At 50.3% G+C, this 26,693-nt stretch overlaps 2 protein-coding genes across 3 annotated transcripts; one reads left to right on the forward strand and one right to left on the reverse strand.

Annotated features, from left to right (window-relative positions):
* Positions 1–6,106: 6,106 nt before the first annotated feature.
* Positions 6,107–15,529, reverse strand: ANKRD54 (ankyrin repeat domain 54). Of its 2 annotated transcripts, XM_042793174.1 has the most exons (9): positions 15,245–15,529; positions 14,834–14,881; positions 12,350–12,448; positions 11,868–11,939; positions 11,409–11,456; positions 11,160–11,284; positions 10,163–10,270; positions 9,399–9,469; positions 6,107–7,137 (listed from the first exon to the last, which is right to left on the reverse strand). In XM_042793174.1, the coding sequence occupies exons 1-9, from the start codon at positions 15,489–15,491 to the stop codon at positions 7,134–7,136; spliced, it is 822 nt and encodes a 273-aa protein (XP_042649108.1). In that variant the 5' UTR covers positions 15,492–15,529; the 3' UTR covers positions 6,107–7,133. The 2 variants fall into 2 exon arrangements, with proteins under 2 accessions (XP_042649108.1, XP_032852629.2); XM_032996738.2 differs by lacking the exon at positions 6,107–7,137 and having other exon boundaries at positions 7,675–9,469.
* A 294-nt stretch (positions 15,530–15,823) lies between these two features.
* EIF3L (eukaryotic translation initiation factor 3 subunit L) lies at positions 15,824–25,728 on the forward strand. The gene is made up of 13 exons (XM_042793424.1): positions 15,824–15,918; positions 16,000–16,048; positions 16,162–16,372; positions 16,978–17,057; positions 17,340–17,401; positions 18,802–18,871; positions 19,561–19,634; positions 20,631–20,802; positions 21,086–21,240; positions 22,010–22,180; positions 23,192–23,689; positions 24,661–24,741; positions 25,474–25,728. Exons 1-13 carry the CDS (start codon positions 15,886–15,888, stop codon positions 25,510–25,512), a joined length of 1,695 nt encoding a protein of 564 aa, XP_042649358.1. The 5' UTR covers positions 15,824–15,885; the 3' UTR covers positions 25,513–25,728.
* The last annotated feature ends 965 nt before the right edge of the window (positions 25,729–26,693 follow it).

Below are 26,693 nucleotides of genomic sequence, written 5' to 3' on the forward strand. Positions count from 1 at the left end.
ACGGTCACTAGTCGTATTCAAGTGATTTATGTCACGGCAGGTGAAGAACCGAAAGGCTTGTGTGCTGACACCTCTGCGTGCTTCCCCTCTGCACCTCTGGCTTCTCTGAAGTTCAAGGAGGGAAGGACCAACTGTCCAGCCTCTTCTCTCCACCCTTGCCCCACCAGAAGTACTTGCTGAAGGATGTTTCCTGGAGCTCTGTCCCGCCTGGCTTTAGCACTTGCAAGCAGATCCTGCAGGACACTGTCCCTATTCATAGTGCTGCTTGCAGTTCAGAAATATTTCCTGATAGCCATCCTCAGTTCTTCCTAAACAAACCCAGTAACTCCTCCTTCCACCACATTCTTCCACCTGATCTGCCCCTCTGCTTAATTTCTGTTTGCCTTTTGCAAATTCCTGAGGGATTGCTGCCTCCTCTTTGATCTTTGCTTGCTACTCAGAGTTTCATCCCTTCCTTCTGGGGCTGAAGGACATGTTTCTCTCTGAGCAGTGACGTTATTCAGTGATATTAGCCCCACGTGTGTGGCTTACTGACTTAGCCAGACAGTTTTTTCTGTGTAATGATGACGGCTGTGCGTGAATTGGTGGCTGTCACCAAAGAAAGCAGCCAAGCTGCAGAATGAGCTGTGGAGCCAGGTGACAAGTGGGGTGAGGCAAAGGAGAAAGGTGTGAGGTGGTTCTGCCTCATGCTCCCGGAGAAAAAAAAAAAAAAAAAGGCCCATCACACCCATGTGCACTTAGTTCCATCCTGTCTCCTCAGTTCCCCTTTCTACCTGATGAAGACGGTTTCTAGGAGAGCGTGAGGCCAACACCACTCAGCGGGTTGGGACATCTTCCAAGACGGCCACTGCTGCGGGATCACTGTAGGACCCCTGTCCACCTGGGAGAAAAACTTTCCTCCGCTCTGTCCCTGCTGCCCCGAGCAGCTGTGGAGGAGCCTTTGGCTGTAGTAACAGCTCAGCAACACCTCGCAGCGGGGCCAAGCATCCCCCTGGCCTGACAGTGGGAAGGATGGGAAGTGCCGCGGGGATGGCAGGGTGGGACAAAATTCACGATCACCAGAAGGTGCTGGAATTTCTCCCCTGCTTGCCCGAAATAAACCCTGGTTAATTTGCTTTGCCTGCTGCATTTGCTGCGTGCTGGATACAATCTCTGCCCGGCATGGGGCTCGGCAGTGGAGGCTGTGTGAGCCGTCTGACCACAGTCTGGTGCTCCCAATGCACTAGCAGGGCGTAATTTGTTTTATTTGACTTTGCAGACACTGCAGAAGTGTACAGAAGAAGCAAAGCTGAAGGTTTTAAGGCAGATCCAGCAATGCTGGTGTTCAAGAGAAAGTTGTGGGAGAGAGAGACCGAAGCGGAGAGAGGGAAAAGGAGGGATGGTGAAAGGACAGGTGGAGGGTGGAGATCCAAGGAGCCATCCCCAGGGACAGAAAGTGGTGGTGAGAAGGCAGGGCAGAGCAAGGGGCTAGATGCAGAGGGCAGAAGGGAGGACAAAGGGGATGAGGGAGGCAGGAAGAGATGTGCTGGCAGAGCACCCACATTTCGGCAGGAGCCTCCTCCCCAGCCCAGCAGTGTCACACTGCTCTGGAGTTGGGGCGAGTGTCACTTGGCCGCGTTGGACCCCCACCCGCATTTTTCTGCATCATCGGGCTGCCAGAGGAGCCCAGAAAAACACCATCCAAGCAAGGCCTTTGATCAGCCTAGCGCAAACGTGAGGGAGGGGGCTGGTGGGATTTGCACTGCTGCACTGCTGTGATTTGCAGCGGTGCCTGGCAGAGCCAGGTCCGGCCACGTGGCTGACTTCGCACAGCTCCGTCGTGACATGAGTGGAGAAGGGAGAGGGGACCAAGGAGGGGTACTCGGCTTCCCCACCGTGCCAAGTCCATGTGCTGCAGGTGATTGCAGCTGCCTGAGGCCATTCTCCGTGGGGGACGAGACAGCTTTGCCATGGGGACACCAGCTGTGCAATGCCACCTGGCTTGCGAGTGCAAGCAGGACAGATCCTGCTTAATTTGCTGTCGTGTGCAGATGTAGCCCCTGAACCTCGGTCCTGTGGCTTGGGAGCTTCTGGTGGTGCTGTAGGTCAAGACCAGGAAGAAGCCATAGGAATGGGAAAAAGACAAGTCACCTGAGAGACTGCAAGGCGGGAAGGGGACTGCTTTTGCTGGCAAGGCAAGCCCTGAGGAAGGGAAAGGGGCCAGCCTGTGGAAGGACCTCCATGGAGAGAAGTGAGGGAGAAATCTGTTAGCATCATGCTTCCTGATCACATCCCAGGGACTTTGCTTTCCTCTGGGAGAGGCCAGGATCATCAGATCCATACCTTATCCCCACTGAGATGGTTTTCTGTTGGCAGTGAAAGAGATGAGCTTGCTCATTCAGACCCATTAAACTGAACTCAAGACCCACAGAGCTCCTCGGCCTCCTCCTCCACAATCCTGCAGCCAGGCCCGGGATGCCTCAGCCACAAATCAGCAGACCTGCCACCATTCCAGCTCAATATTTACAGTAAACTTTACATGATTGCAACAGCCCTCCTTTTCCTTAATTACACGCGGCGTACAATTAGCGCTGTGTGGCTCCTGAGTATGTAACTCTTTAAACGAGGCAGATCTGTACTCGTAATGTCCTCAGAGCCGGATGCAAGTGGGAAAGCTCGGCAAAAGAAAAGTGTTTAGTGAAAGCAGTGACATTGTGGGACGCTCCAGACTTCCACACTGAAGCTGGGAAACAGTTACAGATCATCACAGCAGCAGTAGGCTTCAGAGTGAACACACCTTTGCCCTGAAGGAGGCAGATGGTTCTCCTTCCACAGCAGTTCACTTCCCCACGCCCCGCTGCCCGCAGCCAGCACATGCATGCAGATACCCCTCCCAGCAAAGCCCTCTGGGCTGACTTTCCAGGCCGGGACTCGAGGACTGGGTCCTGTGGCTGACACCAGTCTGGAAATCTGCAGGGATCACACTCCTTGCTTTCTAGCTAATTAAAACAGCGAGGGAGCTAATGCTGGGGAGCCGCAGCTGGCAGAGAGGAGCCAGTTCCTGCCAGCCGGCTGATCACGGGGAGCCGATTGCCAGTGTGAAGCTGCATCAAACACCAAGTTGTTGGAGGCTGGGCAGCCTGTTCGGTGGTGTCCTGAGCCCCGCACGGGCTGCGGAAGCTGCCGGTGTCCTCGCTTGTCCCCATGCAGGGCGGGACCTTGGGCGAGGAGCTGGAGGCTGCGCCAAAAGTAAAGGTGTTTTGGCCCTAACCGTGCCCTTCGATGCTCTCAGTGCTGCAGGCGTTGTACGGCGGGGCTGGGGGGCGTCAGGCAGCAAGGTGCTTGCAGAGCTGTTGATGTGCGTGAGCGGAGCCATGAGCCTCCCCTTATTTCTCTCCTCTTTCTGTCTCCTGCTTCTGCTTGCATAAATCTTCACTTGCTGCTTTGTCCTGCCTGCTCTTAAAATTCCCAGGCAACGAGGTATTTCTAACCCCTGCTGAAGCTGTTGCACGCCTCGCTAGAGCTCAGCTCCAAGGACACCTCTTTCCCTGTGCGGAGGCCAGCTGAAGTGCTGCTGCTCTGGGAATTATTTTTCTTTTTCCATTCAAGTGTTTGATGTTGCTGTCTGCACCCTGAGCCTCCCTCACCTCCTATCCCTCTTTCTGATTTCGCCAGCTCCCTTTCCTCCGTGGTGGCTGCTGTTCCTCTGCAGCCGATGGCTTTCGGAAACGTGTCCAGCCTGCTTTGCCCACCTGCCCGGGGATGGTTAGTCCCGCAGCCACGCTTTGCAAGCAAACACTGTGGCTGGCAGCCAGCTCACAGGGCCTCAAGCAGCCTCAGGGTAACACGAATGTATACATCACTTCTGTGGGTGAGGACTCACTTCGCAGTCCGAAGCGTTGGAGGTAGAAGGGAACGGGCAGTCGGGAGCAGCGATGAGGCACAGCCCCACGCTGCCTGTTCTTGCCCACGCGCGGCCGGGCTGCTGCTCACCCCTGATCCTGCTTCTGGCCCCGGCTTGCAAAAGGAGCAGATCAGGTTGGGACTGACTGCTGCACGTTGGGGTGAAGCCTAAATAAAACAAGACGGAGAGGAGACCTGGGGGAGAAGGTGGGCTTAGCATGGCAAGTGTTTGCAAGCCCTGACTCCCATCCCCAAGCTCTGCCTGGTGCTAAGCCCCAATTTTGCAGAGCCCGTGAGTGGGAAGGGCAGACACTGAGCCTGGGCTGGGGAGGCTCCAGAGCCAGGAGGGAATTCCTGTCCGCCCAGTAACAGCGTATACACTCCAACTGGTTTCTCAACTCAAAGGCAGAGGTGAAGAAAAGGTGTCATGTCCTTGATATAGAGCCAGGTTTAATTAAAGCTGAAGGAGCTTGATTGCTGCTTTCCATTCAGCCTCCCCTCCAGATTGATTAGCTTTCTGCAGTCTCCGCTCCCAGCTTCTTGCCTTAATTAATGACTCCTTGCTTATATTTTCGTTCCTACTTGTCATCACCCAGGCTGATGAGCTCAGCCTTAACCCTGCAGAGGCCAGTTTGCCACACGGGCTGAGGGCAGCCGTGCCGGGAGCTGGCGCTGGGCAGAGGGAACCGGAGAGGTGAGAGCAGGTCAGGGCTCTGTGACTAGTGGTTGGCACTAGCTCCCCTGCAAGCCGGGCATAGCTGCCATCTGAGGAGAAACGTAGCCCTGCCAGCTGTGTGCTGGCCCTGGTGCCCGGCACCTCCCCAGCGTGCGTGCTGTGGGCCTGATGCTGCTGGGAAGATGTCAGACCCAGGTGCCGAGAAGCTCATCCTGCTTCGGCCCCTGCGGGCAAATCCGACAGCGCTGGGGTGGCAGGGCTTCCCCTGTCTGCAGACACATGGGGCTGGGGGAGATGGAAAGCCGGGAGGAGGACAGCTCCTAATTCCCTGGCAGAGCAGCAGGCTCGAGTGCTGCCTGGGTTTCCCCCTTGCGCTGGTGGGAACGGGACCCCGCGCAGACACTCTGCAAGCAGCCAGGACAGCCGTGTGAGCTCGCAGGCAGGGAAGTAATGGTGTGCCAGGGGTAGACAGGGCACACGCAGCACTATGAGCTATAGGAAATTCTGCTTATTTGCTTTTGGGTTTAGCCGCTGGCTCCTAATCCGTGACCAGCCTTAGCAGGTTGCCAGCTGATTATTTTAGTTCTTCCAACAACCGTGTGCTCTCTTCCCCTCTCGCAGCTTTCAGGAAAAAAACAGAGGAACGCTATTTGCTGTATCTCCTTTAACAGCTTCCTAATCAAAACTGCTGGCCCCTCCACCTAGTCGCCCCACGGGCCCCGAGCTTCCCACGGCTGCTCTCCCACACTAGCCAGGCACAGCACACGAAGAAAGCATCTTTCTGCAAGTACTATTCTGTGATGAAGGAGAAGAGCTCTGTCTTGCTCATGGAAGGAGTGGAGGAAGCAGATGAAAGGGTGAGAGGTTTGTCAGAGATGCTTCGTGGAGCTTCTTTCTTTAGCAGAGCAGATAACTACAGGGATGGATTTGGAGTCTGCTAGAAAGTCGAAGGTGGAGAAAGTGAGGGAGTTCATGTGTTGGCATGATACCTTGGAGTTTAATTATTTCAGCTGCTGAAGAGTTGAGCAGATTCCTCATGTTTGCACATACTGCAGCGTGCGCTTTGCATTCGCTTGCACTGGTGAGCGGCTGCTTCAGAGAAAGGCCTGTTGCCCGATAACATCCCTGCAGCTTTGTTGGGAGGCTTTGCTCAGGGCTGTTACTTCTTCTGCCGTGGGTCCTCAGCGAGACGCAAGCAGGTTTTCAGTCTTCACTGGCTTGGATGAGCCAGATCCTCAACCTGGCTGGTTTTGGTTGCGTCTTACAGCACAGCAGTGGCTGCAAAGATGGGGAGGTTGCTGCTGGGTTCAGTGGCTGGGGATTCAGCACATCACTGCAGACCTGTGCTCTGAATGAAGCAGGGAAATGGAGTGTGTTTGCAGGCCAGACAGCAGCGAGGGACAAGCAAGGCCTTGGGTCAAGTCCTGGTTGACATCGTGGCCCTGAGGCGGCGGATGCACCACTGCTTGGGAAAGGGACCTGGGAGGTGTGTTTGACGGCGTAGCACAAGGAAAATCAGAAGGTTAGATTGAATTTATTGGCAAAATAAATAGCAGAAGGAAACCTGTTTTCATTCTTCATTACTGCGGCAGACACCTCTAGGAGATGCAAAAAGCTGCCACCAGCCTCACCCATATGGGCTGCGCAGGGAGAGCTGTGGCCCAGGGTGCAAGGGCAGGGGGAAGAGCTGCTGTGAGAGGCTGGACTCTAGGCCAGGAGCAGCAGAAAAAACACACAGTGCCAGTGAACAGCTCTCAGCACAGCACGAAGCCACATTCTTCTCCTCCCCTGGAACCTTTTCTTTCCTTTTTTCCCTCCCCAGTACCTCTCTCTTTCTAGATACAGCTGCTGAGCACAGCAGGATAGTCAAGCCTTTGGCATGACCGGCTGACACAAAGAAACCTAAAACTTTTCACAGTCTGGTGCCAAACACATGACATGGCTCTCACCTGCCCAGTGCTTCAGCCCTGAGGCAGGAAAGCAGAACAGTCTGCGGTGATTCAGAGAATATGATTCCTAAATGATGCCTTTTCTTCCCCCCACTGAAAACCAGACCCCCTTTTCTCTTTCTTACCTGCTGTTACCGCTAAAGCGGTGGCAAAACTTCCTATAAGCCTGCTCATTTTGTTTGCCTCAGTTCATTGTGCCAGTCTCCAGGAGACTGCCTGCGCTGCCTCACCTCCCCTGAAAGGAGCAGCGCTGCAAAAAAGGCAAGGCAATTCCTCCTGGCTGGCTGCAGCACCCCCACCTTTCCCCCCTCCTCCCCGAGCGTGCAGTCAGGAGCAGTTCTGGGAAACGCCAGCACCAGGCAAGACAAAGGCCTGAAGAGCCGTGGACAACAACATCACGTGTGCTCAAGGCTAAAAGCTTCGCTTCTGCGTCCCAGCTAGGTGTATGGTGGGTTTTGAGGAAAGCTTCCAAGCTGTGTCTAGTTAGCAGACGGCATCAGCAAAGGTAACTGCAGGAATAAAGAGCATTTGAGCTGCCTATTCTTCGGGCATCTTAACGGTCTCCTCAGCAACAAGGCTGTTGAGCGCAGAAGCGCTGGCGGATGGGTGTATGTGGATACCAAGACTCAGCTGTGAAGACAGGAAGAAACAAGGTAAGTAAAGACTGGACATGAAAGTCACCCGGCTCCTCACAGAGAAACCACCCTAAGAATTCTCTGCCCTGCCCAGACGTCCCTCTACAGCACAGCCATCTTATCTGGCATGGGGCAAGGCATGAGTTCAGCCACCTTCTCCCCATCAGCTCCCTGCTTTTGCAGGAGTACAGAATGGGTCAGGCTGCTTTTCTTCTTTGCAAAACATCCCATCTTCCAGCTTGAAGCAATCCCGCTGAGATTCTCCTTCTTCTATTTGTACTGTTTCGCAGCAACTAACTAGACTTAAAAGTTTGGATTTCTTGGCCATGGGAGTCAAGATCAGAAGGTGAGTCACCAACCACATACTTTGATCTGCAGTCTGGCATTTGAACAACTTTGTGTTGCCACTTCTGATTTCAGTACCAGGTATGAGAGAAGCAGTGACCAAATCCAGCGCCGTGCGTGGGGCCTGGAGCATATGTAAAGAAAGAGTGAACCACTCGGAAAAAGAGAACTTGGCCGAGGAATCCCAAAAGGTTGACGGGATTTTATTGAAGTTCAAAATACAAAAAGGTCAGGTTGTCTCCCACCCCCTCAGTATCCTTCCCATCCAGCATATCGCAGCGAAGTATCGGTATTCACAGTGACAGCTCCAGCCAAACTGGAGACTGTTAGTCCCAGTCATGGCCTCCACCACCCTGCGGATGAACCCACCTAAAAGTCATGAGTATTTCTGGTATCTCAGCTTTGAACGTGGAGGTCCGCTCAGCCTCTTCCTGAACAAGAGGCCAAATATTAGAGAACACCTGAAGGCCTCTGAAGAACGCTCCAGACTGTGGCTGTCGCATGGTTAAGCTGAACCCTAAGAATAAACACCCCCAAACCAGCGTTTCCCAAGTTGTGGGGTGGGTATCGCTACCAGCACACCGTGTCATTTAGGTGTGGCACAGAGGTGGGAACTCTGATTGCTATCGGGCATGTTCTTGCCACCCTGCTGCTATTTGCACCCTACAACAAGATTTATGGATCCCAGCTCCAAAACAAAGCTAGCTACATCTGCGTTACTAACCACAGTGGGGCAGAAGCAAGAGATTAGCAAGGGCAATTCCCTGCATCCTTCATAGCTGCACCACTTCAGGCTCCCAGCAGAGGTCACAGCTCGTTCCTCACGCTGCACTGAAGGTCCTGGAGCAGCACCTCTCCATGACAAGCAAGAAACACAGTACGGGTCAGCTCTGGTGCTCCTGAGGCAGCTGTAAATCCACCTCCATCCCAGCCTAATACTACAGCTGAATACACATCACCTCCAGTTGCAACTGGACCTCTTGCCCCAAGACCGCCAGTAACAGGAAACACAAAATTCATTTATGGTGGAGTTGTTTTTTTTTTTTTTTTTGCAAGATGCAGATGTCTGCCTAAAACTGCACTAGGATCAAGTCACCCCCCCAAACCTTATTCTTGCATCAGGGCACCGCTGACCTGCTAGCTGTCTACCCTGGTATTCTTTGCAAATGTTTCACTGTAGTATTTAATCACTAACTTGCAGCAGTGATTTAAAAACCAGGGCCCCTGAAAGCTGTTAGTCTAGTGATTAAAAAGCTTTGTATCCCATTTGTAGCCACACAGATTCTCTGCCCTCCGACCACGGGCTCTGGGGAAGGTTAGGATTAAGCCTCAGGGCATGTTTCTTGAGGCAGTATGTTTGCTCAGCTGCTAGCATGCAGAATTAAGTGTGTGTTCTTCTCACAGCACAAAGCCTTCTGTTGTCTGAGGCATCCACTTTCTACCCCATGCAACCGAGTACTGTGGAGGTGGCAAAAGGTGCCCGTTCCAAGCATTTCTGTGATGTTGGCCAGCTGCTGAGTGCACAAGTCAGGGCTGGTGACTGCACATGGCATCAGCCACCACCTACGTCAAGCTGAAGTGGTTAGGAGAAGGCAAAATAGCTCTGGAAGGGGTATCCTATTCAGCGCCAGCTCATCGGGTAAAAAGAAGAGCAGCAATTTTTTTCCAAAGGTCTCAGCTGCAGCACTCTATTGTCTGTCATCTCTGTTGTCCAAAGCCTGCTGCCCCCCATGAGGCAGTTGTGGCAGCACGAACAGGATCAGTCTGAGCACCACCAGAGCGTGGATCTGGCAGGAATGGCCGCTGGCAGCAAAGTTTATTCAGCGATCTGGGAAGCAAGCTTCAGCTCCCTCTTTTGCCCTCTAAGATTTCTCCTGCTGCATCAGGAAGATGCATTTGGAAGCCCATTACCTCTTCTCCATCCTCTGCATCTGCAGGCTGAGCGACGTGAAGCTGGCCAGGAGGTCTGTAACCTCATCCACCTGCCAGAAGAATACAGCTGGCCGTTACGTAGGGAAATGCAGTTGTGCAGTTGCCCACCACCCTAGAAGAAACCCCTGTGGAGCAGGGACCACCCTTGCACCAGGGCTGCCAGTAATGCCCACGCTGGGCTGATGTGAGGACAGCATCCCTTTGGTCCCACGATCGTGTAGAAGGGCTCCTGTCCTCACGATCAAGCCAGTCCTATTCTAAGGCAACGGGAGCTTCTCTGCGTTCCTCAGGCAGATGCCTGACCTCCACCTCATGCCATCTAGCCAGTCCTTAAAATAGAAGCATGTTGCTGCATTACCCAGAAATCAACGATGGCAACAGGGCGGTTTCCTCTAAGCCTGTTTCTACGGGCCAATCTTTTGTACAGAAAAAAAAAAAAAATCAACCACAAACAGGCCCTGCTACCCTGTGTGGTTGTGCTGATCCTGGCCTTAAAACACCTGTGCCCTCAGCCCATCACCTTCTCTGCTTGAACTGCTGGGCACGGCAATGCTTTCTGCATTTTGAATTCCAACCTAAAGGAGTACCACGAGTCATCATGGAACTCGCCCACTTTACCCAACGTGAGCAAGAATACTTCCACAATCACGTCTTCAGCGTCACCCTGCTCCCGCAGTTGCATTCTCCTAAACGCAGAATTCACAACACGAGTAGGCAAGTCACAGTAGCTCAACGCTGCCTACCTGCTCCTTTGTGCTCGTCATCTGTAACCTGGAGCAGAGGTCATCCAGCTGTTCCTTTTGTTCATGCCTCCCCAGTCGCTCCAGGTATTCCCGCAACATCTGGATAATCTGAAACCAACAGGCATAGGAGCAAAACCTCAGACAGCTGCAACAGGCTGGGATGTTTTTACAGGAAAAATTAAATTGCAGTTAAATCGCCAAGCGCAGCCTTGACACTGTGGGAGGTGGCAGAGTACATGACCCACAGAGAAGAACACATGCAAAGCAAGTGGAGAGCACTAATGGCAGCCTCAGAGCCCAGTAAGTCACCAGAGGCCTTGATCAGCCACAGATGGACTAGTCGTGATCCCTGTGCCTGGTTTAAGAACATGGAAGAGAGAGACGCCCAGCTGAAGAAGCATAAGGTCCAGCCCTGGCAGCACCAAGCTTTTCTTTATGGCTAGCTAGCTTCCCTCACTGTGAGGAGAGAGGACGTCCCACTCCAGCAGGATCCACTTGAGCCCAGAGGATAAAAATTCTTGTGACTTCTACACTGCTCCTGAAGCGAGGGCCCGCACCTCGTGCATTTGTGATGTAGCCCCGTGACTGCTTTCCTATTCCATGCCTCCACGTATCAGAGCAGGGCAGACTGTGCTAGGAATGCATGGTCCCTGCATGTGCACACCACAGCTACAGCCCCATGCTGTGGTCCCGCTCCTGCCACAAGGCATCTGGTGGTTGAAGGAAAAAAGAGTGCTCCAAACAGCCCGAGAATTAAGACATTCAAAGCATTCTTGGCCTACCAGAGCCAAGAGAGGTCCTGCAAAAATTCAGAGTAGTGGTTGGGAAAAAAGAAGGTCTCTGAAAAAAGAAGGAAATGTCAAACTCTCCCCAGAGCAGCTAAGAGCCTACAGACAGGTATTTAAAACAGCTGCTAAATTATATTTGACCCTTAAAGGGTGCACGAGACTGCCAGGGGCTGCATCACCGTACCAGAACGTGAGACTATTTCTTTTACCTGTTTCACTTCAAGGCGTACGGCCTCCAGGCTGTGGGAAAGTCCTTCCTGCAGGATGTTTAGCTTTGACTTAGCAAGGTGTAGCGGGGTTCTGCCAGCTCGATCCAAGGCATCAACTCTGGCCCCTGCAAGATGCATGAGCAAGGACAGAAAGTGAGGTCTGTCTTCAAGACTTGGTGTCCCTGGAGAGTGTAAACAGGGGCAGGGCAGGAAAGGGACAGGCTGTAATTGTTATAGAGGAAATGTTACCTCCGCGCAGCAGTGTGGTGATGACAGGAACGTGGTTCGTGCAGGCAGCTGGGGAGGGAAAACACAGGACACACAACTCAGAGGTACTAGAAAATAATAAAGGAGTTTCTGCTCAAGCGTGGAGGTGGAGCTTGCTGCTTCCCAAAGGGCTCTTTGCCATGGGCAAGAGGAACAGGCCCAACTGCTAACGGTAACTTCACATTCAAGCCTGGGTACTCTCTCTGGAACAGATCTCACACTCCTTGGGGCTGGCAGGAGGGAAATTGATTTTACCAAACTCTGACCCTTAAACCTTTGTGAGGAGTGAAGCTAATGAAATGCACAGAGTCCCTCCTAGGTCCTTAAAGCTGGGGATGCATACTGTGATGCACAGGAAGAAGGATGGTGGAGAGGAAAGGAACAGCAAGGCAGCCTTCTCCTCACCTTTCTGCATGCAAAGCTCATCTGTGTGGCACTTACCCAAGTGTAAGGGAGTGTTTCCCAGCCCATCTCTCTGGTTGGGGTCAGCCCCATGGTCCAGGAGCAGTTGCACTGGAAACAAAGAAACGGAGCCACATCAGTGCCTTCCCTTTGCCCCACAGGTCAGGCCCACATGGGCTGCAGGTCCACGCGGCAGCCCCCAGGCTGCCTTATGGGTGCTGCTGTTCAGCTGATTTATTTCCTCCCAGAAACAGGGGACAGAGGTTTGCACAGCAATGCAGAAGGACCCAGCACAAAGCCAGGCACTGCCGCTGCCCCTGGGCTCCCTGAGGGGAAGAACAGGGACTAAGGACACTCTTCCTTCCGCATCAGCAGAGCCCTAGAGCTGGGACATGGCAAACCCTGAGCTGCAAAACACCCAGAAACCAGCAACCTGTCATGTGCTGAATCAAAATAAAGAGCATCCTTCAAAATCTCTGCTACAGAAAGGCTGGGAGACAGAACTCCCCCTCCCCACTCACCGATGTGGTCGTTGCCATTGCAGGAGGCAAAGTGCAGGGCTGTCCGGCCTTTGTCGTCCGCGGCACAGGGGTCACTTCCCTCCTCCAAGAGTTGCTGCACTGACGGCGCCAAGGAGAAGAAAGCAGGTAAGCTGAAGGGGCACCTGATCAGAAAGGGGTACTGCTATCCGCTCCTCTGCAGGTAGACACACACTCTGCCAGCTGCCACGTCAACGGGACTTGCACCAGCATCCCAGCTCAGCAGAGCCAGCCTAGGCAGCGTACCCTCCACCCTCTGCTACAGCCTCTACCAGCTTCCATGTACTGCCATAAAAGAGAAGCCAACAGCTGTAATGGCTAAGGCTAAGGATCCATCTAGACAAATTTTCAGGCTCCAAGGACAATCCGCAGCAAATGCCAACAGAAGAGTACAAAAAGATTGCAGAGGTGTGGGGCTCGCTCTCACAGCCTTTAGTCAGCTGCATCTCAGGCATCCCAAGCTAGAATCAGTGTCCTGTGCTTACGATCCCGCCGTGGGCTTTCACTGTAGATTTGCGTGGTCGTTTTCTGCATCTCTGTAATCTTTTCACACCAACATGGACCCGTCATGAGAAGTTGCACAGTGTAACCACATGCAGGGAGAAAAGCCACCTCTTTGCACCTGTTTTGAATGTGCCCCTTCTTAGATCCATATGATACTCCTAGTTTTTGCCATATTAACAGTGTTTGGGAAGCAGGCAGGCGAGTGCACCAGCCTGCCAACACAGCACAGATGGACCTTTAGGAGACGATGTTTTGAAGAGAGCTAGTGAACAGCACGAGTAGCCATACCATCACCTACTCGAACTTGTTCCTCCTGCTTTTCCGACCCAGCTACTTCTTCAGTGTCACCACTGGCATTTCTTGTACCCTAAACTACCTCCTTTTCCCAGATAAAAAGGAAAAACCTGCTCACACAGAAAGACAAACTAGTATGACTCTCCAGTATTGGGTATAACAAAGGCAAAGAGACAAGTAAAAGCTGAAAAGATGAGAGACATAAAAGCACCTACAGCAGCATGTGCAAGGGCAACTGTAAGGGCTAATACTCCTGTTGTTTTGACACCATCCTGATATAGTAATCAGTGTGTAAAATAAAGGTCATTCTGTAGCTGTTAAAAACACTGACAGATCTGCTGTATTTTGACATCTTTAATAGCATATCCTGCAACAGTCAAGACTGACAAGTATTGGGGACAAGAAACTAAATAGCTCAGACCACTGAAAGTCACCATTTGTCTCAGAATCCACAGATCAAAATATAGAAAATACAGTCACATTTTAATTTCTTCCTGTACACCTACTGCTTTAAATGGGGTGCAGAAGTGAAAGAAACGCCTGAAAAGATGGAAGTGGAATGAACGAGGGATGTTTGACACCCCAGAAGAAAGACAGGAAGACTGACAGTGCCACCAGTGAGAATCATTAATGGGGAATGCTTTACCTATTCCTTCCCCGAAGGCAGTAGGAAATGACATAACCTCTCCCACTCAGTGCCACCACAGGAAACAAAGATTTTTACTTGTCGATGAAGAATAAATTCAACTTCAGACACTTCCTCAAGTTGCAGAGTACATAAAACAAAGCAGGGTTGTAAACAGGGGGCCCTGTGTACCAAATACAGGTGTAAAACTCTTAAGATAGATTGAAACCAAGCCTTTCGTAAAGCCTGACCCTTTCATTCTTCCTCTTGACTTGGCGAGTAAAGCCAAGCCTTTCTGCACCAACAGAGCTCCAACAGGTCACGACACAAGGTGTATTGTGGTGCCGAAGGGTGAAGCACGACAGACAACCCCCTGTTCTGATATACTGGGAGTTTCTAAAAGTCAAACCAGTTTCCAGTTCTGTTCACAGAATGGCTCGATAAAGTTAGGCCAGCACAGCTGAGGGGACAGTATAGTCTAAGGAGGGACAGTGATAAGGGGCAGATAATAAACACCAGTATTGCTGCTGGTCACTTCAAATCAAACCCCACCTAATCTACAGTACAGAGAGGCAAAGGGAGTCACAGACAGGCCACAAGCCTTCTCTGAAGTCACTCTGAGAGGCAGAGTCCAGCACTGATCCTGGTTCTGATCTATAGGGTCACACTGTCTCATCACACAGGTTATGGATTAGATAATTGTAGCTTTTCCACCATACCAAAACACTACCCTCTTGCTGCTTACAGTCGGTTAAAAGTTACATACCAAAAAATCTGGAATAACGTAGTGCTGATTTAGCTTGAGGCAGTTGGAAAACTAACACTATGAACCAGATGCAGTGAAAAAGTGCATACCATAACCAGCCTCACTCTGCTCAGAGGATGAAACAAAGCTCCAGAAAAGCAGTTTCTAGACTTGCAGCACCTAAAGCACCATGCCCACAAGCTACCTGCATCCTCCTCCTCCCCTCCTAAAATAAAGGTTCTCAACAGAACTGCCCTTCCAGGAAGAGGTCCCCAAGTAGGACTGGCAGAAGTCTTACCTGTGTCCAAGTCATTGCTATTGGCAGCTTCACGCAGCCTTTTCAGAGCTACGGAGAAAAGAAAACAATTACTGGCAAGCACAGAGGAAAAAGGAGCATTTCCCTAGTGAAACATCCCACCCCCGTGTAGGGCCCCAACCACGCCGGTCCCGGCTCAGCCCGGAGAAGGGAAAGCAGGAGATCAAGGTGCCAGGTAAGAAGTGCTCTCCTCGCCTCCTCCTGAGGCAGCCCACGGGCCCTCCCCCTTCCCGGCAGGCGCCCTCCCCTGGCAGCACCACGGGTGCCTTCCCAAGCCGCCCACCGAGCAGACCCGACCCCGCACAGGGGAAAGCCAAAGCTCTGCCGGCTCCCCAGATCGGAGCCTTTCCACCCCGCCGAGGCCGGCCGAAGAAAGGGGCGCTCCCCGCTCACCGTGGCTCTCCTTGCCCGTAGGCCCCAGCCGGCGGTGGAGGCGGGCGGCCCTGCGCAGGCGGCGGGCCGGGATCTTGCCCGCGGGCTCCTCCCGTTGCCACAGGACGTGCAGGTAGCCGAGGGGGGATCCCGCCGCCGCCGCCGCCGCCCCCCCCAGCGCCAGCCCGGCCCCCGATCCCGGATCAGACTCAGATTCTGGCACCGGCGCCGCCTCGGGCGCTGCCGCGGCCCCGCCGCCTCCCTCCATCCCCTCACGGCCCAGGCGGCGCCGCCGCGCGGGGGTAGGGGGGGGAGGAGGGGAGGGTCGGGGCCGTCGCTATAGCAACGGGGCGGGCCGTGTCCGCTCGACCAATCGAAGGCGCCGCACCGCTGTGCGTGCAGCCAATGGGGAGGGAGAGGGTGTGGGCAGAAGGAAGGCGAGTAGAGAGGCGAGGCGGTGCCCAGGGAGGTCTGACGGGCAGGCAGACTATCCAGTCAGAGGGAGAGAGGGCAGCACCAGGCCAGTGGCCGTTCGGCAGGCTGAAGACAGGCAGTTGTTCCAACCAGTGGAAGGGCGCATCCCTTTCAGGACCCGCCCCTGGTCCTACCCCCTCCCGGGCCCACGTTGCCGCCCGGAGCCCTTTCCCTGCCGCACCGCCGCCATGGCCTACCCGGGGGAGGACTACGACAACGAGGTGCGGGGCGGGGGTCGGGACTCGGGGCGGGGGTCGTGTCAGGGCTGGTTGCGATGACTCGCTGTCGCCTTGTCTCCACAGGCCGCCTACGACCCCTACGCTTACTCTAACGACTATGATATGCACACGGGTGAGTGCGGGCCGCGGCTGCGGCGGCCCCTCGGGTGCACCGGGCCTGCTGGCGCCCGCCTGGGTCTGTAGGCCCGGGGGGCAGCCGCCTTCACTGCTCCGCTTTCCCCTCAGGAGACCCGAAGCAAGACCTGGCCTACGAGCGGCAGTACGAGCAGCAGACCTACCAGGTGATCCCCGAAGTGATCAAAAACTTCATTCAGTATTTTCACAAGACGGTGTCGGACCTCATTGACCAGAAGGTGTACGAGCTCCAGGCTAGCCGTGTTTCCAGTGACGTGATTGATCAGAAGGTGTACGAGATCCAAGACATCTATGAAAACAGGTACAGAGCCATCTTTCCCTCAATCGGAGTCACTCTTTAAGCTGTGATGGAAGTGCACCCTGCTCTTAAAACCAAAGGCTGACTAGCTGCCTTGTACCAAACCTGGGCTTCCTCTAAAATACAGCATTAGGTTTGATTTGATCACTGGTGAAAAAAACATATTTCTAGGCAATTAGTCTAATGTTAGCCTAGGTTAGTTGTGACCTGTCTGAAGGAAAATGCCAGTCCTGTGCCTAACAGGTATGGAGGCGACAGAAGGTGACCTCAGTACCGCTAGTTAGGCAGCCTGCAGAAAGCTGTGAGGTGGAATTGTTGTGTCTTTTCCCTACAGATACTTCTACTCCTGCTGATTAGCTATGTTACCTTACCATAAAGGGAATGTGAAAGTAACAGACTCTACTGTTCCATTCTACAGGGATAAATTGAAGACTTTAATTGTTTAGTTTGCCAGTCTCATTCTTTGTTTCAACTCCAGACTAACTAAAAGTGGGTGGTACTGGTATTCTATTTTCATCAAGTTCAAGGCCTCTATATTGTCATTGCTACCTCCAGCAGCCTCATACTGGGAGGAATTTTCTAATACCACATGTGTGTCTATCTTTCAGCTGGACAAAGCTGACAGAGAGGTTTTTTAAGAATACCCCATGGCCAGAGGCTGAGGCCATTGCCCCTCAGGTTGGAAACGGTAAGTCTTTACTTTTTTCTTTGCTTGTCAGAGAAAGAAGGAACTAAATTACTTCTGATACATGAATGGGCAGATGCATTGTTGCTGCCACCTAAGTCAGTTATAGTTGTTTGCTCTGGCAACTCCTTCAGTAGGGGCCAGGTGAGAAGTCAAAACCAAAGGAAGTGTCCTTTTGTGCCTCCCTTTATGCCAGTGGTGCTCCTCCTGCCACAATAATATCTGAGAGATCCAGTTGGCTCAGCCTTGTGGCTTACTAATGTCCAGTTCTGTCATCTTTTCCAGATGCTGTTTTCCTCATCCTATACAAGGAGCTGTATTACAGGCACATCTACGCCAAAGTCAGCGTGAGTGTTTGTCCTGTCTCTTCCTGTTGGTTGCATGCCAACTTTGTGCCATAGAACTTACCAAATCTTGCTGCTACCACAGTATCAGTGGTTCCATAATTTTTGCAAGGCATGATAGTATGGGCTTATGGACTATAAGTCAAATTGCTTTTAGGGTAGCTTAAAATTCTTGCCTTTTGTTAGTTTAGTAAGGATTCACTGATTTCTGAAAAACAAGAAAGACTTGATTGTCTTTCTGAGTCTCGTTAGCTGTCTCCTCAAGCTTGGTAGTAATGAGTGTGCAGGTTTCCCTGGCAGCTTATGTGAATCAGAAGACATGGTCTGAGTTTTCAGGAGGCTGTTAGGTAAAAGTTTGTTACTGACATCAAATGTAGTGGTTAGTGAGTTAGGGAAGGAGGAGGTGTTGGGAGCTAACTGACTTTTCTTTTTGATAGGCCTATAGATCAGTTGGCTTTGTGTGTTTCCTTGTGGCTCTTTGTTCTTCAGATTAGCAGGTGTGTGAGAGGGGGTGTCACAAGAAGAGGGTGCATTATTTGTGATTAAAAAAACCACATGGGGTCAGAGTGCCTTGTGGAGAGGGAAACACTGACACCATAAAGGATTCGGGAGGAGGAAATAGAAGTTGTAATGCTCTATAAAACAAACCAAACCTCACTTTTTTTTTTTTTTTTTTTTTTTTTTCCCTTGGGCTAATTTGAAATCATTGAGAAAATCATAGTATTTATTTGTTCTTTAAGGAAAGAAGCTGAACATATACATCATCACTTATGGGGTAAAATAAGTAATAACTGCAGTTTTGGTCTGGACCAGAGGGTGGAGAAGTGGACACTTTAAAAAGGCTGCTGTATTAACCCCAGTCAGGCTTTAACAGGAGAGACTGGTTTCTCAAGCTGTGCTGTTAGTGGTTCTCAGGCTGCCCCTGAAAGTCTCCAGGTGAAACAAGAAAGGTGATTGTAGGAAGAGCAATTCCCTGCTGTGTTTACTGGTCTTTCAAAGCAATTAGAAATACTGTCCAGAAGCAGAATTGTTGCTTTATTAAGGCCTCTCATGAGGGGAGAAGGAAGGAAAGCTATTGAAGGTAATAGGAAGCTCTTAAGTCTGAACAGCAGAGAGGACAAGGAAGGTTAATGCATCCTATTCACAGAAGGTTTGAATGCTCGGTCGTCGTGGGAGAAGCTACCTGAATGTCAAGAATCAGCTCTATTCTGTGGCACAATGGTGATACAATTTCAGGTTTTCTGAGTAGTGCTGGTGGGTGTCCTGGTTGAATATTGCCTCTAACATTTTTGAAATAGACCCTTTACTGCTGTGACTATTGACTGTCTGTCATACGCTGTTGCCCGTAAACTCACTCCTGCCATACTTGAAACTAAGCAGTCTGTGCTGACTTCTCACTGCAGGGGGGGCCCACGCTGGAGCAGAGATTTGAATCCTATTACAACTACTGCAATCTCTTCAACTACATCCTCAGTGAGTTGCTGCCATTCATTTCTGGTTTGTGAATTACGGAGAGGGCAGAGCTGGAGTAAGGGTCCAAAGAACTGGAACATGTTTGTTTATAAACCATATAGGAAGAAATAGCCTATGAGCTTTCCATATGTTTGAGTTTGCTCAATGGAAAGCACTTTACATCCATGCATTTAAAATGACAAAAAGCACCAATAGTTTCTAGTGCTTTCTGAAATACTGTAAAGAATAAAACTTATTTAGCTTTCTATCTTGCTGAGAACTGCTTCACCTATCTTTAGTAAAAAGCAAAATGAATCTGTAAGCTAGAGAAAACTTGCAGTGTTTCACAACTGCTTACTGTTGTTGACTCCCCTCGGAAGAAATTTTAGTGTTAGTGACTCCCTGCCAAAGTTCTTGTGGAAAAGAGCTCAGCTGGGATAAACCCTACAGTCTGTGCGCAGCTTCTGAGTATCACTGCTGCTGAGCAGTCACTCTCTAGAGATTAACCCCATACATGCTCGTATTCTTTAAAAGTGAAGGCAGCTGAGGTAGGCAAGGCTACATATCACCGTCCTGCTGGAAGCTTCATTCATCTGCTGCTGCATCTCCCATTTCAGGGAAATTCTTGTGTTCTTTAATTTGTCTATTCGAGTTCTGCCACTGTTCTTGCTCAAGGTATTAAGCCTCTCATCTGTTACATTCTTCTGCAGATGCTGATGGCCCTGCTCCTCTGGAACTGCCCAACCAGTGGCTCTGGGATATCATTGATGAATTTATATACCAGGTATATGACTGTAAGACTGGGGCATTTTGGGGTGGCCTTGCCTCTATTAGCGCTATGAATTTTCTTCTAACTCCTGCCTCTTTGTGATTTTCATAGCTAGGATACCATTGCAGGTCAGAAAACTTTGATGAGCACTGTTATTCCTGGATCATCAAGTAGATTTGTAAATGTTCAGATTTTTTGAAGTTACAGGGAACTCTCTGGGGAGTCCTGGACTTCTATTGATAATTCTGTTTCGGTTGATGCTTAGGGGATTTTTGTTTTTTTAAACTCACCTTGATTTCTGTCTGATTTGTGCAGAGCAGCCTGAGTGAAATAGGCTTTAGTCACAAAGACCACGTTATGATACTTGTTCAAACTAGTTTTATTGTGTTCTATGGTTTGGCTTTTGTATTTCTTGGTCAGTAGAGCCTTTATGCTTCCACTGAGAGATTGCTGACCTGATTGGAAATCTGTGGACTAGGATCTTGATGTTAAGAAGTATTTTTCCCCTTGTTGTTCTGGAGTCCAGTAATACAGATCTCAAATGCTACTGGTTCTTCTCTATAGATTCCTTTCTGTGAAACTTTTTATTACAGAGCTGCCTGGAATTCCTCAAGTGCGGTCTCCTCAAGCCTGAGGATGAAAAAAGATGTGTGCATGTGTAGAAGCAGATGCGTGTGTATGCAGACACATCTTATGACTTGGTCATTTTCTTAGCTACCTGTTCAGACAGCAAATTTGTGTTTAGGTGCCAGTCCTAATTGTCTAAGAGTTCCCTCTCTGCTTCATTCTGTCTTCTATCCTTTTCCTTCTGCTCTGTATCATTTTTTCCCCTAGGTGCTTTAAAGGTGGTATCATTTGCCATTTTGATTGCCAAGTGATCTCAGCGGAAACTTTTTTTCATGCAACTTGTAACTTACTGTAATGCATTTGTGTGATCAACATGTAAGCATAGTTCACTTAACTGGACATCTCCAAACTAGCTTCTAACTGACTCTCTGCTTTTTCCTGTAGTTCCAGTCTTTCAGCCAGTACCGCTGCAAGACAGCCAAGAAGTCTGAAGAGGAAATTGATTTCCTTCGTTCCAACCCCAAGATCTGGAATGTCCACAGTGTCCTAAATGTGCTGCACTCTCTGGTGGACAAATCCAACATCAACCGACAGCTGGAGGTCTATACAAGTGGAGGTGAGCCAGCTGGGTGATGCCAAGCAAAACTGGTGCCTGTGCTGCCTTGCTTTGATTTGGCCGAGTCTGGTTAGCTTTGTTTGAGAGCTGGATTAAACCTTTAATCAGTGGACAGATTAACTGGGAACAGGTTCTGTTGGCCTTACATGAGAAATGCTGGTGATTACACTTGAGGTCTTGCTCCCTTTGCTTGTAAACACAGAGGTGTTGAAGAGTTCCCCTTGCTGAAAGGGGAGCTTGCTTCCTTGGAGGAAAGCATCACTGTTCCTTTTTTTTGTCCTAGGTGACCCTGAAAGCGTGGCTGGTGAATATGGTCGCCACTCCCTGTACAAGATGCTGGGCTATTTCAGCCTGGTTGGGCTACTGCGTCTGCACTCTCTGCTGGGGGATTACTACCAAGCAATCAAGGTTCTGGAGAACATTGAGCTCAACAAGAAGGTAATACAACATGTTTTAAACCCTCTGTTGCAGTTTTCCAAATGCCTCTGTTTAAACATGCTGGTGAAAGATTGGCATAACGAATCTTCCTGCTGGGGAGCTCTTTGTAGCTGTTGTAGTTGTCAGGAGTTTGTAGCTGAACGCAGCTGGAGCTTTGGAATTAAATCAGGCCATATGATAATGCTGGATGCTGTTGCAACACAAGCACCTAGTTTTTTTAGGAGGCTTGCTGTGTTGTTACAGGGATTATTATTTGAACTCTAAGCGGTAGCACAGTGGTAGCCAGCTGAACACATCATTCCCACCTTTGTCAGTGGCTCATTATTGTATTTTTGACTCTTGTCCTCACTGTTCCCATTCCCACCTTGCCTGGTTTTGCCCTAGAGTTGAGTGCTGCTTGTGATAGCAGTGGCCAACAAAAGTCCAGCTGCAACATGGGCTTGGCCCAGATCTATGTATGTGCTGTCTGTCACAGGACGTGGAGTGAAACAGGGGGAAAGGGAACTTAGCAAAGCAATATTAAGCACAGTGCAAGAGTCCTCTGCTTGAAGGAAGCTGAAACTGGAAAACAGGAAACAGGGTGATCTAATAAACAGTGAGAAAACTGCTGCAGGGATGGGTGGGAGGTGAGGTACCCTGAATTAACCCTCCCCTTTGTATATTTGGGATGGGAGTGAAAGCAGAGGTGGCTGGATTCTGGGTAATGAGCTGTTTGGATCAAAGGTGATTGTCTCCCCTCTAACACAGCGTGTTGATCCTTCCTTCTCAGAGCATGTACTCCCGGGTGCCTGAGTGCCAGGTGACCACCTATTACTATGTGGGCTTCGCATACCTTATGATGCGGCGTTACCAGGATGCCATCCGTGTCTTTGCCAACATCCTCCTCTACATCCAAAGGACCAAGAGCATGTTTCAGAGGACAACCTACAAGTATGAGATGGTAAGAAATAGATTAGGTCTAGGCTTCCCACCCCCCCCCCCCCAAAAAAAAGCTGCTGTCTTCTTTCCTGCCCCTCCTCTGTCACCTGATAACCCACATCTAATTACATCCAGCCCTGTTTTCCTGGACTGTGCTGGTGGTGGTGACTGGGAATCCTCTGAACTCCTTTGCCATATGCAGCAATATTTTCTCTTAGCTGTATTACTAGTTCCTTTAGTTGTTCACCATACAGTTGCCTTGGCTCCATCTGCACTCTCCCTCTAGGCAGTGGTGTTAATGAATAATGGCTGCTAATGATATTCTTGTTGATGCTTCTTCAAACTCAGTCCTGCATTTCAGGTTCCTGCCATTGTTGGCTATATTTCCATTACCAGATAATCATTCACAGAGTGTTTTAATTCAGTGAAACAGAGCTCCTTTCTCTTTCCACCCAAGCTGTCTCTGGTGCCTGTTTTACCCCCTGCTGCTGCTGTCTCCTCTTCATCCTTATGATTCATTTCTAATTCTTCGTGTAGGCAAATCCTGCCGTTCTTAATTCCGTGACACTTCAAAAATTTGGTATGTCTGTCTCGGCCACACAGCTGTCCATTTCATCCCACACTCAGATAAATCTCCCTTCTCAGTCTTTTCTACGCTGGCCTCCCTTATAACTGTCCCTTGTCAGGTGATGGTTATTAGACTATCTAACTCTTCTCCTCTGCCCTTTTTTGCACCAAAGCAGTCAAAGCTGCTTCTGGCCATCCAGGTTCTGTATGGCTCTGGATACATTCACGCTGTATTTTACTCTTGTCCATTCTCCTCTGTTTTTTCATTGATGAGAGCCATCGATACATCGTTCATCTCTCTGCTTTGCCCTGAGGTACTGCTTCTTTGTGCTGTCCCCCTTGGGCATTAGGACCATCGGTCCTCTGGGTAAAGGGTCTGTCTCTGAAAAATGCAGCTCCCAGCTCCCTCCGGCACCATAAAGCCTGAGCACATTGGCAAGCTAACAGGTTCTTCTCTCTGTCTCAGATTAACAAGCAGAACGAGCAGATGCATGCGCTCCTGGCCATCGCCCTCACCATGTACCCCATGCGCATAGATGAGAGCATCCACCTGCAGCTGCGAGAGAAATACGGGGATAAGATGCTGCGCATGCAGAAGGGTGACGCACAAGTCTATGAGGAGCTCTTCAGTTACGCTTGCCCCAAGTTCCTCTCCCCCGTGGTGCCCAATTATGACAATGTGCACCCCAACTACCACAAGGAGCCCTTCCTGCAGCAGCTCAAGGTCTTTGCTGATGAGGTTCAGCAGCAGGCCCAGCTTTCCACCATCCGTAGCTTCCTCAAGCTCTACACCACCATGCCTGTGGCAAAGTTGGCTGGCTTCTTAGACCTCACAGAGCAGGAGTTTCGTATCCAGCTGCTTGTCTTCAAGCACAAGATGAAGAACCTGGTATGGACCAGTGGCATTTCTGCCCTGGACGGGGAGTTCCAATCTGCCTCTGAGGTTGACTTCTATATTGACAAGGTCAGTAACTGCCCCTTGCTGGCTAGGAAGTTCCTTCACGCAGGAAATTCTTGAAGTGGCAGCGCCTAGTTTTGCTCCAGTCTGTGGGAAACATCCCTTCCTTCTTTGCCGTGTGAAGGGTTTGGCTGCCCACAGTGAAGTCATAGTCGTGTATGAGCAGTGATGAGATGTCGTGGGCAGCTTTGGCAGTAGTTGTACCCAGAAAACAAAGGTCGTAAATGTCTTCCCGGGACAGAGGGAACTGGTGTTGGTGTTGCTGGGAGATGACAGTTGGGTGACAGATAGTGCTGTCAGTGTGTCAGGTTGTCAGATTGTCAGCTTTGTAGGTCTCACATCTCTCCTTTGCTTGACAAAGCAGAGATCTTGCTTGATCATGTTACAGGTCCCATTTTTTCACTGGAGCACCATTTAGCTCTAGGAGGAATCTAAACACAGGGTATGGTCCTGTCACCATCCTGCCCTTGGAGCTCCGGGCAGCAGGAAGCATAGCAGAGAGGCTTTTAGGACTTCGTTTTCAAAGAAGGTACCAGTAACCATTAGGTTTCTTTCTAGGAAGGAGAAGAGGTTGCCCCTTGTTCTTGGTCCTTAGAGCAGACCGCTTCCTGCAAGGTCTCCCGCTATGTCTCAGCCTAGCTCTCCTGCTAGATAGCATGACTCTTAGCTGCTGGAAGTAGCGCACGGATTGGGGTTGGAACTGTTAATCTGTTGCAAAGAGAGACAAAACCAGGCAGTGTGCAAGAATGAGGGAATTGAATACCATGTGAATTTGGGACCCACCCCAGGCAAAGGTATAGGGAAGGCAGCCCCTAGAGAGCTGAGCAGTTGCTAAGGGACTAGCCCAGATCAGGTGTGTGTGATGCTGAACCAGAGCTGGAGCGAAGCCCCTTTGGTTGCCTCCCCTGTTTGGCGGTGTTTGCTGTCTCCCTGCTAGCACGGTCCTCTTCCTGAGCTCATGCGGTTTCCTCCTCCAGGACATGATCCATATCGCGGACACAAAGGTTGCTCGACGCTATGGGGACTTCTTCATCCGCCAGATCCACAAGTTTGAGGAGGTGAGGCCTGGGCAGGAGAGCTGTGTGTTTCTGTAGGAAAAGTGAGGCAAGCATTGGGCTGTGCAGGCCCTGGAAGAGCCACACTTGTGTGACAGCTGTGTAATGCCTTGCTGGGGCGAGCCCTGGCTCTGCAAGGTACTAGGCAAGGGCAGGTGTTTTTAGCAGCAGCTGCTGACCTTTGAAGAATAGTATGTTTTTGCGTGAGAAGTGCTCATTTGAGCCACAGTGGAAAAAGAGGAGGGTTTTACTGTCCAAGGGTGCTGTCTCTTTGTCCCTAGACAATTGTAACAACCAAGATAGTATCTCTACTCTCATAACTATGGCTCTAGAAAGTGGCCTCAAAGATTTCTGGAGCACAGATGACTTCAGCATTGTGCTCAGCCAGGAGGTGACATTCTGTCACTGCTCAACTCTCCCGGCAGAGGCTGCTGCACACTGGAAACTTAGCAAAATCCTGAGATGTGGGGACTTGAGCAATACAGGGTTGTGATACTGCTGCTAGAAGTTTGGACCCTTTCTTCTCCCCACATCTTCCTCTGCTGTCTTGGAAAGGAGGAGGGAGTTTTAGTAGTTCCCTTTCTGCTTCTCACACTGTCTGCACTTGCGTGAGAACTGTTTTTGTCAGTGAGTTGGTGAAGGAAAGAGTAAAGGCATTGGATAAAGGCTGCTGAGAGGAACAGTAGCGTGTGCCAGTCCCTGTATTTTTCTGACCATTGCTTTCTCTAATTACAGCTGAATCGAACCCTGAAGAAGATGGGCCAGAGACCCTGAAAGTTCTGTGGATGCAGTGATCAGCCTGAACAGAGAAGTGGGTGGGAGAGATTATTCTCTTTGTGGTGAGGGAGGGGAGCTCAAGATTCTGGTATTTCTGGAATCTCCTGTGACTCTGAAGGGGATTTTTTAAATAAGCAGACTCGTTTGGCTCAAACTATCCTACAAAGGACAAGCCATCTAATAAATTAGTGGAATTTTCCTGGTGAGCATTCAGCATCTGATGTACTCACTTATTTTTCCTCCATGGAAGAATATAATTGCATCTGGAGACATGGGCAGCTGCTCTTGGTTTGTGTTCTCTTAGGTCCATGCTGTTGCAGGTAACAGTGGGGAGCAGATCTCTTTCCATGCTCTGTAAAGGCACTGTGCACGGTGGACAGGGAAGGCTGCAGAGCTGATGAACAGGGAGAAAATGAGTTGTTCCACAGTCTTTCCAGAGGATGTGGAAAGAACTACAAGGTAATACTCCTTTTAGCTCTTGCTCCACACATTGAATGAACCTGAGTTGTAGTTGCTTTCCTAGAAGGTTGCATTTTTGCCTTTCCACCCCTCTTTTGGTTGGTTGGTTGGTTGTTTTCAGTTGTTAGGAAGTACAACTGCTCTGAAGTGGATTGACATGTTTTTGAAGGAACGGGCAGGATTTTTGTAAACATTCAACCAATCTTAACTGTGGTCATCTGATGGGATGTCATTGCTGGAGGTTGTGTTTTATTTCCACACAAGTGATGCCCAAGTCCTAGCCCATAATTTAATGGAGTTCAGTTTCTCCAGAAAACTCCTTAAGGCCATTTAATTTATTAAAACCCTTTAAATGCTAATTTTAGCAGATCTCCAGTCACTTGCAGTGCCTTGAAAGAGAAAAATCAGCTGAAAAATAGCTCAATAAAGGGGAATCAAGGATCTGTAAATACTGAGGAAGAGAATGCAAAGAATGAATTGCATCTCATCTGCCCTCCACACACTCTCCCCTCTCTCCTCTTGCTGTCTTTAAATAGTTTGATGTTTGAGCGGTAGAAACAGGTGCCCGAGGAAAAACTTGTGTATGTAATAGAAAAGCTACACAAAGCGTGCTTCATATACACCATCTGCCTCTTTGTACCTCTCCCTCTCATTCCTTTCCACTGAGAGGGGTCCTGGCAGTCCTGCTTGGCTTCATATGTGATTCTGTTTAGAAGTCA

The sequence above is a fragment of the Tyto alba genome, unplaced genomic scaffold (genome assembly GCF_018691265.1).
Source record: "Tyto alba isolate M040663 unplaced genomic scaffold, T.alba_DEE_v4.0 Super-Scaffold_2, whole genome shotgun sequence".
NCBI lineage: Eukaryota > Metazoa > Chordata > Aves > Strigiformes > Tytonidae > Tyto > Tyto alba.